This window comes from Capricornis sumatraensis, chromosome 3, assembly GCF_032405125.1.
Source record: "Capricornis sumatraensis isolate serow.1 chromosome 3, serow.2, whole genome shotgun sequence".
NCBI classification, from domain to species: domain Eukaryota; kingdom Metazoa; phylum Chordata; class Mammalia; order Artiodactyla; family Bovidae; genus Capricornis; species Capricornis sumatraensis.
Window position 1 is genome coordinate 130,267,472 of NC_091071.1, and position 14,126 is coordinate 130,281,597.

Here is a 14,126-nt window from a genome sequence, read left to right on the forward strand (position 1 = left end):
TTCCTCTGCTGCCAAAGACTGGCCCTAAGGGAGGAGGCAATGAGAACACCGCAGATGACCCAGTGCTGCCAACAGGAACGTGGAGATCTGGAAGATCAAGCAGCTCATTAAGAGCTTGGAGGCAGCCCGCAGCAAAGGCCCAAGCGTGGTATCATTGATCATTCCTCCCCAAGACCAGATTTCACGACTGGCAAAAATGTTACCAGATGAATTTGAAAGTGCATGTAACATTCAGTTTCTAGCAAACTGTCTTTCAGTGCTGGAAGCCATTACATGTGAACAACAACGACTCAAGCTTCAAAACAAAGTACCTTCCAAAGGGGCTGATAGTTTACTATGGTACAACTGTAACAGAAGAAGGAAAGGAAAAGAAAGTCAACACTGACTCTGAACCCTTCCAAACAATCACTACATTGTCGCATGTGTGTGACAACAAATTCCATTCAGAGGCTTTTACAGCACTATTTCCGGATGACAGCTAGTTGGTGTCATTGTAGTAAATAGTAGTGGTGACTTTTTGACACACTCCAAGGAAATACAAGAGAAGTCCTGCACGAATTCACTGAGGATCTCCCAAAGAAACATGGTAGAGGAGATCAACCAGCCTTGCATCTTGCCCTTTCAAGTATGCAAAGTGATGTAACTATGTTCAGAAAGTAGCTGAGACTACTGGGCAGACTGCACACGGCATATGAGATCTTAGTTCCCTCACCAGGGATCAAGCCCATGCTTTCTGCGGTGGATGTACAGAGTCTCAGACACTGGACCCAGCACAGTGACCCATTCACATGACATCCTCAGTTTAGACTGTGGAAGAAGAAATATATGTGGTGAGTATTGGGAGAAAAAAAAAATCTGTTAAATGCTTCTCAAATAGTCTCAATGTGGGTTATCAGAAGAAGCGCTTTTCATTTTTCTGCTAATCTCTCAAACACATTCCCTTATAATATATGCATTTGGGGTATGGTATGACTTCTACATTTCCTAAAATACCAATTGAATTGTTAGTTATGGAAGAAAACTTACGTAGAAATATATACTCAAGAGGTAAGTCACACCAGATTGGTACCTCCTTAAAAAAAAAAAAAAAAAAGAGTTGTTTAGACTTCAACTACTAAGCTCGAAGTGTTTCAGAAATTAAAAAGCAGATTTTCCTGGCAGTCCAGTGGTTAAGACTCCTCGCTTTCACTGCAGGGGGCCCAGGTTTGATCCCTGGTCAGGCAACTAAGATCCCACATGCTGTGCAACAAAAAGAAAGAAAGAAATTAACTGGAAGAACTGGGCAATAAGCAAGATGGGAATTTCCAAAGTTGCTCTAAAAACAGCAAACTAGTGACACCAGTGACAGTTGCTAGCTAGACGCGTAAAATAAATCTTTACAAAATTGCTAGAGATTCAACCTTACTTGTTTCTAGCTAGTCTCTCTCTTAGGGAGGCAACTTTGTGCCCAGTTTAGACTTAGTGTGGCTACAGCAGTCTTTAAAGCAAGTTTTTTTGATTAACCACAGCAGCATGTGGTAATGTTTTACTGTGGATAAAACGTCATCTCAGAAAGACAGATCCGAGGACATGATATGCTGCATAATAACCTCACAATTTTATGGCCCATTCTCCACTACCACCACCCCAACACACACCCATCTTCTCTTTAATTGTCTGCTCTTTGCAGTCCAGAAATTCTACAACAAGCCAGCCTGTGATCAAAGACCTCTCCATCAGCTTTCCCTGGATACATAATCCACAGCTGGCAGACTCAGAAACACCCTATTGACCATGAATAAATTTGATTTTTTGGACCAGAGGTATGCAAAATCTTGCTATGCAGCCCACAACAATCATGCATTTGAAGATTATTCCTCCTTTTCAGGACAGATATTTTCTTTATAAATCTTGGTCCTGTTTTGGAGGTATACCAAGACCTCAGGCCTGAAAAATTAGAGGGAAATTTCTCACAGCCAGGGTAGACTGTCAGAAAAGCTCATGATTTAAACGGAGAAAAGGAAAATAGAATTAAATTTGTCAGTGTGTGACGATGCTAATAGGCATTACACACAAACACACACAGGGCTAGGAGTCAAATAAGTTTAGGAAACACTAACTGAAAGATTTCTTTTCTTGCAGACCTTCTCAGAGCCTTCAATATGCATTATGGATCTCTAAGAGGGGAGTGGTAGACAGATTTTCTACTTCAACTCTTATTCATCTTACAGGCAAATGCTCTGTACAATATACATGGCAAAATGTTAGAATGGAAAGAACTGTATCACGATTAAACAGGGCTATCTCTGGGTATTAAAGTTTATAGGTAATTTTAATTCTCTATATTCTAAACTCCCTATCATGAATTTTTATTGCTATTATAATCTAAAAAAAGAATGAGAAAATAAAAAATAACTCTTGAATCTACATCAATATCTTTAAAATAAGTAACTGAAAGTGAGATATTTTCTTTCTCATAAGAAATAGAGGTGTTTATTGTTTTAAGATTTACTGTATACCTCCAGTATGCCAGGTTCTGATATAGAAAGGATTTATTTTGATGATTCACTACATAGTACCAGTGGCCTGAAAGAGGAAAAGAAACTCTTTAAAGATCTTCCCACCATGTACTAATAAACAAACTAAAGCCTACAAATGTAATAACAACACTCATACAATATTAATCTGAAAAATACATAATTACACTATTGTGTTTTCCCCTCAATCATTTAAAAGATCTCCTTTCAGTAAAACTTCTTGATTTACCTTTTAATAGTACCCTATACATAAAAACTTACACTAGAAATCAAATTTTATCAACAGACCCTTAAACTCTACTATTCATTCTTTTATCAAATTATTAAATGCTATTACATGCTAGGAAATATGTAATTATTCTTGGAGAATTTCATGAAAGCAGGTCTTTCTACATGCTAGTTATTTTAACAGGTTATTATCTATTTGACTGCAATACTATTTATAAAATTAGAAAGAGAAAAATTAGCATAAAGAAACTAAAGTCGCAACAGACTTATGTAGCAAATATTTTATGATATGATCTGTTGCTTTGTCTTATTTTCAGTTTGATAATCACAGTAACATGGACTACCCAGAAAAGTAAAATCAAGTTCTAATTCTGGCCAAAACATTTTCAGTGTGCTTGGTCCTAAGGCTTCCTACATTTCCAGTTATGCCAGGTTTCTCAAAAGAGACAGGAGGAGCCAGACATCAAAGTCCATCTTTAGCAATTCTACAAACCACTTTCTTGTTAAGGCATCCCTATCCCCAGTTACAACCACAGGGACTAGATTACAGTCTAGTCACTCTCCAAGTTCACCATGAACAAAAGAACTCTTCTTCTAAACCCTTCAGGCTGTTCTTCCCATGGAGTATTTTCAGAGAGTTCTGGGAATGACCTCTTCCTCTCAGCTGGGGGGCAAGTCAAGAATGGACATAGGACACTCTGACACAGGCAGACTTTGAGCCAGACCTATCCCGGGAGGCAAAGAACACACTTCTCTTCAGTCATCTCCCAAAATGAGAGTAAAAAAATCTCTAGGTATTCTCTCTGCAACTCAAAGGGGAGAAACCCAGGGAAATGATGTCAGCTGGAAGCCCCACTGTGGAAATTTCAAGTCCACCAGGCTAACCACAGTCAGATGGAAGGGTCGCAAATAGGTATAAGCCTTTGCTTTAAGACCTCAGTAAAGAGGCCTAAATTTTGTGACTAGCCAAATGAGCAGCAAATTTATTTGCCTGGGGAAATTACATTGCCCTGCTCTAATTAGAGCTCTGTTGGAACAGAGTTTCTAGAAAGTGTTGAGATACCGTATTTCACTGAGCACGAGTTTTAATGACTACAGTGGGCCCACAAAATCATATTAGAAAAGCCATTTAGAGGAATAAATTTCCACAAATCAAACCAAAGCAAAATAAAAATAAACTAAGTCTACCATTTTTTAGTATTTACTATATACATATGTTCACCAAATACACAATATGTTTCTAGTTCACTCTGCTGAATTGTCTTAAGATGTCAATAGCAGCAAGGAAGACTGTAACACTAGCTCAAAAGGATTCCTAGAGAGCCTAAGAAACAAGGAATACAGTGCCTCAGAAATATAGCTTTAAGACCAAAAAAAATATTGTTTTATAAGTAAAAGAAACTTGGAGCACAACTCTAAATTCTGTATTTGTTGAATCAGTGTTAATAAGTTCAAGCTCGTTGGGCTTTCTAAAACCAACATGCTAAAACAAATAAATGGAGGCCAAGAAAACATACATAGAGGAAATACTTGTGGGCCCCAAACATGAGTTTAGAAATCAAATAGCATGGCGAATAAGCATAGAACTATTGTTATGTCACCCAAGAATAAAGACATGAAATGACCTATGTATAAAAGTTCCCAGTCATTGACATCATATTCCAAGACAAAAATATCAAAATAACTAAATGCTTCTCACACATGGGAGCCACACCTTAAACATGCAAAGAAATTCAAACCAACCTAGGTGGCTATAAATGACAGAGGAAGCAGCTGCTGTTAAAAAAAAGTTTGGGGTTTCTTAACAGCTCAGGTCAGCAGCCACTTAAAAAAATAGGGCGATTTTTTAAATGGTTAGATACAACTCTCTTAAGCAACTATCCATGGCAAAATAGGAAAGCTGAGACAAATTTGTACACTGAGGAATACAATGGTATTAGGAGAAAATTGCTTCCCACTCTCTTACTAATTTAGCAAGTAAGAATGTATCAGCCTCAGATTGGTCAGTATCTAAGCAGCAGGCAGTAATTTTTGTTTTCTCCCCTGCCTTTCTGAAGAATTTAGAATGCATTTAATATTACCTGTTAACAATCATTTATATCCATTGCCGCCAGGCATATGTCTGGATAGAGCTGAGATAGAATACCCATGTGCTGTGTCTCATGTTAGTTGAAACCGTTATTGAGGAGATAGAAAAATGGAGGATGGAAAAAATCACACATGTGCAGAGACTATTTACTATTCACTTTCTACCCTCAACAAATCTAATGCCCAGCTTTGGTTTGACAATTTCTGAAAGACAGCCATCTCTACATCTCAAGCAGTGAATGCAAATTGTCTCTTCAGTTATCCCCTTGATCTAGACAGATGATGACTCCATTTCTGGTTAAAATACACGAATAGGTGGGGGACTCTGTGGATAGCCAATTTGAAAGCTGGCTACAGGTTGGCTACATAGACTGCTCATTTTAAGAAAATATCTGAAAATTTCCAGTTACAAAGAAGATTAACTCAAGGGTGCTCATTCATACCTTACAGAGTAAAGACGCTGTTTGCTATAATTTTTATCAGGTCAAGAGGAAGAAGAAACTTGAGAGAAAAGCTGTTTGTGAGTTTATTTTTCCTAAGAGTGGTAGAAACTACTGGACTGTCCCATGAGACTCACCAGATGATTCTGTATGCATTACTCTAGTCAGGAGGTGGCTGGAGCCATCATAACTGATTGTGACTCCTAAGGACACTGGCACATCTTTACATTCAGGGAAAATTAAAAGTATCGAGGCTGATCAAATCAAAGTTGTACCTAAATTCTCCTAGGAACATTCCAAAAACTAAGAAAGCAGAAAAAATAAAATATATATAGTCCCTAATTAGAGCACTCAGATATCATGCAACCTCTTCAATCTCACTGAAATGAAAACAGAAAACAGGGGGAAAATGGGAAAGGGGAGGAGTATTTTGGATTCTCCCTCAATGCCCCATTCCTACTGTTCTATTCCTACTAGTTGTCCCCGAACCAGAAAATGACATCAGAAATGTGAACACAACACAGCACATGAGCCCTGATGAAGGTCAGGCTTTGATGAAGGTAAAAGAAGGAAGAGGCAAAATATGAGAGTCCAGTTATAAGCCCACATATAACTGTGCCCCGCCATGCATAACCCCTACATTCTTAAACCATTCTGTTCAGCCAACCTACAAAGGCAGCTTGAATTCCCAGGCCCCTGGTGCTGCCAAGCATTCTGCATTTACTGCAACAGTCTCCCCATCACCACCCCTGCCAGTGATGTAGCAACCTAACCTCGTGGTGCTGCCAGACTTGCTTCCTGACATGCGTTTTCTTGAGCTCAAATACCTACAGAGGCCCGCCAGTGTCAGGCACCATGCTCAGCGCTTTTCATGCGTTACCTCCTTTCATCCTCACGACAGGACTATGAGTTATATTCTCATTCTTTCCACTTCACAGAAGAAGAAACTGAGGCACAGAATAGTTTAGTAATTTACCCCAAATTACACAGCTAGGATATAGCAGAACACTTACACCCTCATTTGCTTTAACATCAACAAAATAAAGTCCAAACTCTCCAGCCTCACCATCAAGCATCTATCTTTCCAGGCTTATTTCCTTTTCTTCCCCTTTGTTTCTTCCTTACTGCCTGGCACAGAACAATGCAGTTCTCTCAACGACTATGTATTGACTGAATTAAATGTTCAATTTAATGAACGATCAGTCAATTTTTATTTCATTCAAGCATGGTTCCTATTTCCAATGCCATAGGGAAAAAATTGCTTCAGCTTCTGCCCAGGAAATCTAATCTTTGAACATGACTCTAGGCAACAAAGAAATTGCACAAGAACATGTTAGGTTAATTATTTATCTCCTCACTGTCACCAAGGGCTTCCAGGCAAGGTAGCAGTAACTTGTAACAGTAGTGTTACAAGTCACACTAGAGTGGGGCAAGGTTGTTGACTATGAGTCCCCAATCCAGGAAACAAACTCCTTATGATATACCCTTTTGTTCCTTGGAAAGAAAATTTGACAAATCTATCATAGGGTGATCATACTGGCAGTAGCCTTGAGTACTTAGAGCAAAACTGATTGTTTTATAGAAATTAGGTTTTATTTGGTAGCAACAAGTAGGATAAAGTAAAACCCAAACTTCATTCATATAGTGCTTTGCAGGATATAAATCACTTACACATAACCTCTGATATCATCCCCACAGCAACATTCTGAGGCTTTATTATTGTCCCCATTTGGCATAGGAGGAAACTGAGATACAAAAATGATGAGAAAAGTACCCCAAACCACAAAGCAGAAAAGACAAGAGCCCCAAGTCTCCTCTCTCCAAGTCCAATCTGAGGGTTCCAGGTGGGAAGAGCAGTTATTTTCTCACAGACCTTTTGCTCTACACAGAGCAGCTTCCATGACAAAGACAGATTCTGCCCAACTCATTCCAAGAATCCAAGCTGAGGAGTGGAGGTTCTCAAGAAGACCCAGGAAACAGCTGACAACAGGGCCCTTCTGTCAAGGTTTCTGTGGGCTTAAGACACTAGCTCTGTCAATTGTGCACAATAAGTAACGGTTCTTATTACTTGTAAGATCCCTTCTTCCTCCTTATGCCCCTTCCTCCTGCCCACTCCCAAAATACCTGAACAATCCAGAAGCAGAAAAGAAGAAAGTAGTAACATCCACACTCATCACTCCCGGTTTTCTACAAATGCTGCAATAAGCACAGGGAGCAGAGCCTTCTTACCTTAACCTGGGGAGGGGGATGAGGAAGGGAATGGTGATGGTTCATTCTGTGTGTCAACCTATAGGGTGTGTTTGGATGAGATTAACGTTTAAATGGTGAACTTTGAGTAAAGCAGATTGCCCTCCATAATACAGATGGGCCTCATGCAATCAGTTGAAGGTCTGAGTAGAACAAAAAGACCAGCCTCCCCAAGCAAGGGGCAGTTCTCCACCATACTGCCTTAAGACTGGATGTGCATCCATTCCAGTGAGAGCTGCATCAGCTCACCTGGGTCTCCAGTCTGCTGGCCCACATAGCAGATTTTGGACTTCCCATAATCCCGTGAACAAATTCCCTATGAAAAATGCCATATACATATATATAAAATAGTGTGTATGCATGTGTATGTGTGTGTGTGTGTATATATATGTGTGTGTGTATGTGTGTATATATATATATATATATATATATAAAATCCCCTGGAGAAGGGATAGGCTACCCTCTCCAGTATTCTTGGGCTTCCTTGGTGGCTCAGAAGTAAAGAATCTGCCTGCAATGCAGGAGACCTGGGTTGAATCCCTGGGTTGGGAAGATCTCCTGGAGGAGGGCATGGCAACCCACTCTGGTATTCTTGCCTGGAGAATCTCCATGGACAGAGGAGCTTGGTGGGCTATAGTCCATGGGATCACAAAGAGTTGGACATGACTGACTGAGCAACAAAGCACACAGCATATATATCTGCTGCTGCTGCTGCTGCTAAGTCGCTTCAGTCGTGTCCGACTCTGTGCAACCCCACAGACGGCAGCCCACCAGGCTCCCCCGTCCCTGGGATTCTCCAGGCAAGAACACTGGAGTGGGTTGCCATTGCCCTCTCCAATGTGTGAAAGTGAAAAGTGAAAGTGAAGTTGCTCAGTCGTGCCTGACTCTTAGTGACCCCATGGACTGCACCCACCAAGCTCCTCTGTCCATGGGATTTTCCAGGCAAGAGTACTGGAGTGGGGTGCCATTGCCTTCTCCGAGATATATATATATCTGTATATATATATATACAGACACACACACACACACACATATATATATATATGTACCTCATTGATTCTTTTTCTCTGGAAATTCATGACTAACAGGGATAATACCAATTGGCAATGGTGCAATATTGTAGGAGCAAATTTTTGCTCACAGATGAAGAAAGATCCCTGAGATGATGAAGAGGAACTCAGAGATAGGATGTGGTATCCATGTGGAGGAAGTACTGAAGTATAAGTACTTTGTGGAGCTGCTGGATTTGAGAACACCTTTGCTAAGGGAGAACTAACATTTTCAGCTATACAAGGAGAAAGTTTATTATTCTTAAAAATTATATGTAAAAAATGTGGTATAAAGCTCACTTTGGTTATAAAAATACCACTAGAAAACACATTTGACAATTTTTATCATATTAACCTTTTTGAAAGATGGCAAGATTCACATTATAAAAGAGGAATAACTTTCCCATTTTGCTTAACGTGTGAAAGAATAAAGAGGCCACCACCATACTTTTAATAAACAGTATACTGGGAAGCAAAAAAGTTTTTACGACAGAGTAAAGGAAAAATACAACTTTATATTTGTTTCAGATATGTAATTTCAGCAAACACATCTATTAAAATACATAATCTCATCAGCTGCACTAAAGTTTATTTTTAAACAGATATTCAAAATATTTAAGCCCTAATCCTATCACAGCTGCAGCTGGATCATCAATTGTCAAGTTACAGGTTTACATTCATTCTCACCAAAATATCTGCATCATTACAGTATTTATTTTGAGACTATTTTTCATGTGGATAATTAAAAGCATACAAATCCATATACATTTCATTTTTATTACCAAAGTGGTTTTCAAAGATATTTATAGGCCCAAAATATACAATAGGTATTAAATAAGGTTAAATTTAATGTATTTTTTCTATGATGAAAATTTTGCACCTATGATAAAAGGCTAACATAGAATGCTGACTTAGCTCAGAAATTTTAGTCTACTCGTGAAAAACAATTTCTTCTGATGGGATAATTTTAAAATTATCACACTAGACAATGACAACTTATCAGTTAGTTAGGATGTTTTCAGCTGTAAACATTAGAAGACAATTAAAGTTGGCTGAAGCAATCTATCTGGACATTTATATCTCTCTTAACAGTATCTTTTGAGGTAGGTGGTTCTAGCCTGAGTAGGTCAGTGGCTCTATGATGTCATCCTTTGCTCTTCCATCTTTGGTAGCTGGTGACCACCTCTGATGTTTTTGCAAAGTGGTGGCAAAAGCTCTAAACAACACATTATCACACAAGAATGTCCAAAGTAGGAACACAAGAGGCAGGGAGAGGTAAGGAGTCTAGCTCCCTGAACCTCTCTCTTTTTCAAATGAGAGAAACATCTTTCCCAGAAGCCCTCAGTTGACTTTCCAATAAGTCTCCTTGACCAAAATAAAGTCACATGACCTCTTCTAAACTACTTTGTGCCAAAAAGAGATAGGATTACCATGATTAGCTAAGAAGTTTTCATTCATCCTGTAGGGTTGGGTATACGGCAGCCAGATGTCTGAACAAAATTGGGGTTCTGTTACCAGGGAAGAAAGCAGGATGGCAATCAAGAGTGACTTCCAAAAATGGATAAGGAACTAAGCTTACTCACAAGCTGATACTGTGAGTGTTTGTAGCACCACTCACCTTATTATGCACTTTTTATACGTTCTATCATTTAGTTCTCACCAGTTAGAGGCCATTGTTATCTTGATTTTCCAGATAAGGAAATCAGAGCACAGAGAGGTCACTCAGTTTCTTCAGGTAAGTGATAGAACTGGGATTGAAATCCAGACAGTCTGACCTCACAGACAGCAAAGACTTGGTTTGGGTGGCTACAAAAATTTTTACAGCAGCAATGACAACTGAGGTGGCTATAAAATTTTTCTGGAGAGGTATAAAAGGAGAACAGTTTTAAAGCCCTTCAAGTTTCAAATAAAAAGCATCTTATTTCATCCATTTTTACTGCATTATGCAAAGAAGGAAGAAAAATTATTACAGGTATAACAAACTTTAGAATGCTCCTTTTAAAATATATAATGCTCCAATAAAATCTATTGCTAAAATTTTTTGTTTTAAAATTCATATATATTACCAACAATATAATAAAACTATTTCTTGATCCTCTTTTTACATATTTATTATAATATATAAGTATATACATTTTACTTTGCTTTCTTCCAAATCTTTTTCATTTCCAGTCTTCCTGAATATCATGTAGAATAATGAAAAGAAAATTCCAATTTTATTTGTTGGCCACCTACATTCCTTCTAAGTCTTCACCATCAGAAATAACACAACAAATTTTTTTTTCTTACAGTTTTTTTCTTCTTTAGCTGTCTGTAATAGATTCCAAAGAGTGGGATGGCTGGGTCAAAGGGTCTCACCACTTGTATGATTTTTCACATCCACTGCCAATGGGCTCCTAAAAGAACTGAGCTATTAACAGTGCTGCCAGAAATGTATGAATGTACCCATTTTTCTCATGTCACATAAGCTTTGTTTTATTTATATTTGTATTCATTCAGTCAGTTCAGTTCAGTCGCTCCGTTGTGTCCGACTAAATAGCCATAAATGGCTTCTCACTATTTTTTTTTTCGTTTCTTTGATTTGGAGTGGACCATTTCCCTATAGGCATATATGCAACTATTTTCTCATGTGAAAACCTGTTCTTATTCTCTGCTCATTAATTTTTCTGGGTCTTAGTGCTGTTGTGATTCACATATTTCAAAACAAGTTGGTTTAATTTCATTTCTGCAAACTGCATGCAGACTGACTGACTAGTTTGTCTAGACTTACACTTGGGTGAACCCAAATTCCAGCTTGTTTCCTCAAACTCCTAGATTAATAACTGAGGCATAACTGTCAGTCTTAGTGATAAAAATATTAACAAGAATGTTTCCACTGCTTATCTTTTTCCCCAAGATACATATTAAGACTGCATACTCAAAAGTTCTAAGAATAATATTTATACATCAGCCCTTGTTTTCATTGTCAACTACACTCTGCAGATAAAGGATTATTCTTTCACTATGCGATAATAGCAATTATAAGATTCTTTTGTGCTTTTAGGCCAAAGTTGCAAGATGGAAAAAGCAGTATCTTCAGATTTTGTTTTCCTTAAGTATAAAGAAAAAAAATTGTCCTCAAAACAACATATACAATAAACTTTTCAATCTTAAGCAAAAAAGAAAAGGCAAAAAAAGGGGGAGGGAAGGATAAACGAGGAATTTGGGATTAATGAATACACAATACTACATGTAAAATAAACAAGGACCTACTGTGTAGCACAGGAACCTATATTCAATATCTTGTAATAACCTATGATGGAAAAGAATCTGAAAAAGTGTGTATATATGTGTGTGTATCTAAATCACTTTGCTGTACACCTGAAACTACAACAATGAAATCAATTATACTTCAATACAAAAAAAAAGAAAAAGCATAAGACACATTGTTGTAAATACTTTTTTCAACTCTACTACTCTGTCTCTTATCTCCTTCTGTTATTTATTCTCAAACCAGAATCCCTGAGAGCCTTGTAAAAATATAGATTCCTGCCACATGCCCCAAATCTTAGGGGTTGCAGCCTAATAATCTGTACTTTTAAAATATTCCCCAAGTTTTCAAATATTTTAGCTGTAAAAACTCTCATTTTAAACTAAGTCTCTTAATAAGAACCATAAGGCTAATATTTAAATTGATTTTAAATTCTGCTAAGCCAAAGATTTGTATTTACTTTTGTAGTGCTTCCCACTCAGGTGGCTCCAGTGGTAAAGAACCCGCCTGCCAATGCAGGAGACCTAAGAGAAGCGAGTTTGATTCCTGGGTTGGGCAAATCCCCTGGAGAAGGGAATGGCAACCCACTCCAGTATTCTTGTCTGGAGAATCCCATGGACAGAGGAGGCTGCTGGGCTACAGTCCATGGGGTCACAAAAAGTAGGACATAACTGAAGCAACTTAGCACACATAGTGCTTTGGAAAGCTCTTGAAAGACAATTTAAGCTGTTGATTCATCTTTTACCTAAGAAAGAGCAGAGGCCAGAGACAAACATTTTTTGCTCTCAGCCCTTTGCAAGGTAAGGTAAGGATGTGTGGCACCCAGAATCATCACTGGTACCAATTTACCCTCAAGAGGGATTCCTGAAGGAAGTATTCAGGAAGTCTTAGTCCTATCGCAAAGGCTTTGTTAGTTTTTTGTTTACTTTTTTATTTTTTTTATTTTTTTTTTAAATTGTAATTTTTTTATTGGAAAACAAATATACAACTTGGAATGGATTTGAGGCAAATTGTCCCATAAGCAGATTTTCTTTAAGTGGCTAAAACAAAGTGTAAAAAGCAAGTTAACAATAAAAGAAAATGTTTCTGGTATAGGACCAGCAGTACAAAAAAATAGTGTACGAGTACCTGGATAAAACACCCGTTTTGCAATAGTGCAACTTTTAAGTACGTATTGTTGACTGTCCGTAGTCCACGCAGAGTTACAACTCCACACTTCAACAACAACATGCTGACAGTTCCTAAAGAAAACTACTCAAAAAAAAAAAAAAGGCATAACCCAGATGTTCCCTCATTTGACCAACTCCATCTAAGTTTAGATGTGCAGAAGGGCTTAGATATATCCAGAGTAAGCCACATGCAACATGTTACTTGATCAATTTTCTAAAATAAGGTTTCAGGACAATGACAGTAAGATAAGGGAAGAAAACATGGAGGAATGAAGTCCTAATTACTATACATGCATTTTTTTTTTGACAGTAGGGGGAAACCTTTTACAGATAAGTTACAAACAAAGAAAAGGCAAATAAACAATTTTGTACAAGAAATTTAACACATTCTGTACAATGTCTTCACTTTGCTGTCATCATTTGTACAAACTCTTCAGAGTTTACTTGACCATCACCATCAATATCTGCTTCCCTGATCATTTCATCAACCTCTTCATCTGTTAACTTCTCTCCAAGGTTTGTCATCACATGGCGGAGCTCTGCTGCACTGATATAGCCATTACCATCCTTATCAAACACACGGAATGCTTCTCTAATTTCTTCTTCACTGTCTGTATCTTTCATTTTTCTTGCCATCATTGTCAGAAATTCCGGGAAGTCAATTGTGCCATTACCATCAGCATCTACTTCATTAATCATGTCCTGTAACTCTGCTTCTGTGGGATTCTGCCCAAGAGACCGCATTACAGTTCCCAATTCCTTTGTTGTTATAGTTCCATCACCATCCTTGTCAAATAGTGAAAAAGCTTCTTTGAATTCTGCAATCTGCTCTTCAGTCAGCTGGTCAGCCATGCTGCAAGCGTTACCGGTCTCCGGGACACAATCACACAACTACTCAGCTCGCTCGCTCCACTCGAACTCTACCTTTTTATAAATAACCAAAATCAACTTGTATAAGGGTAGCACAACTGTGAATAATTTTATTTTTTCAAACTTTTCCTTAATGTTTCGGGGAAGTTTTTTTGGGGGGAGGGGAGTTATTTTTATGCTTCAGGAGAAACTGAGAGACATAAAAAGCCTTGGTGGCATTCCCCATTTATAAACTGGTTGCTTTTGAATTCTCTTCACTGACAGGTATT

General features: G+C 38.1%; 2 protein-coding genes across 2 annotated transcripts in view; both read right to left on the bottom strand.

Moving 5' to 3' along the window:
- Nucleotides 1–14,126, bottom strand: part of ANKRD44 (ankyrin repeat domain 44) — a 222,332-nt gene that overhangs the window by 149,234 nt on the left and 58,972 nt on the right. The gene's annotated exons all lie outside the window — the stretch shown is intronic.
- Nucleotides 12,855–13,895, bottom strand: LOC138075912 (calmodulin-1-like). Its single transcript, XM_068968007.1, has one exon. The coding sequence runs from the start codon at nt 13,837–13,839 to the stop codon at nt 13,390–13,392; it is 450 nt and encodes a 149-aa protein (XP_068824108.1). The 5' UTR covers nt 13,840–13,895; the 3' UTR covers nt 12,855–13,389.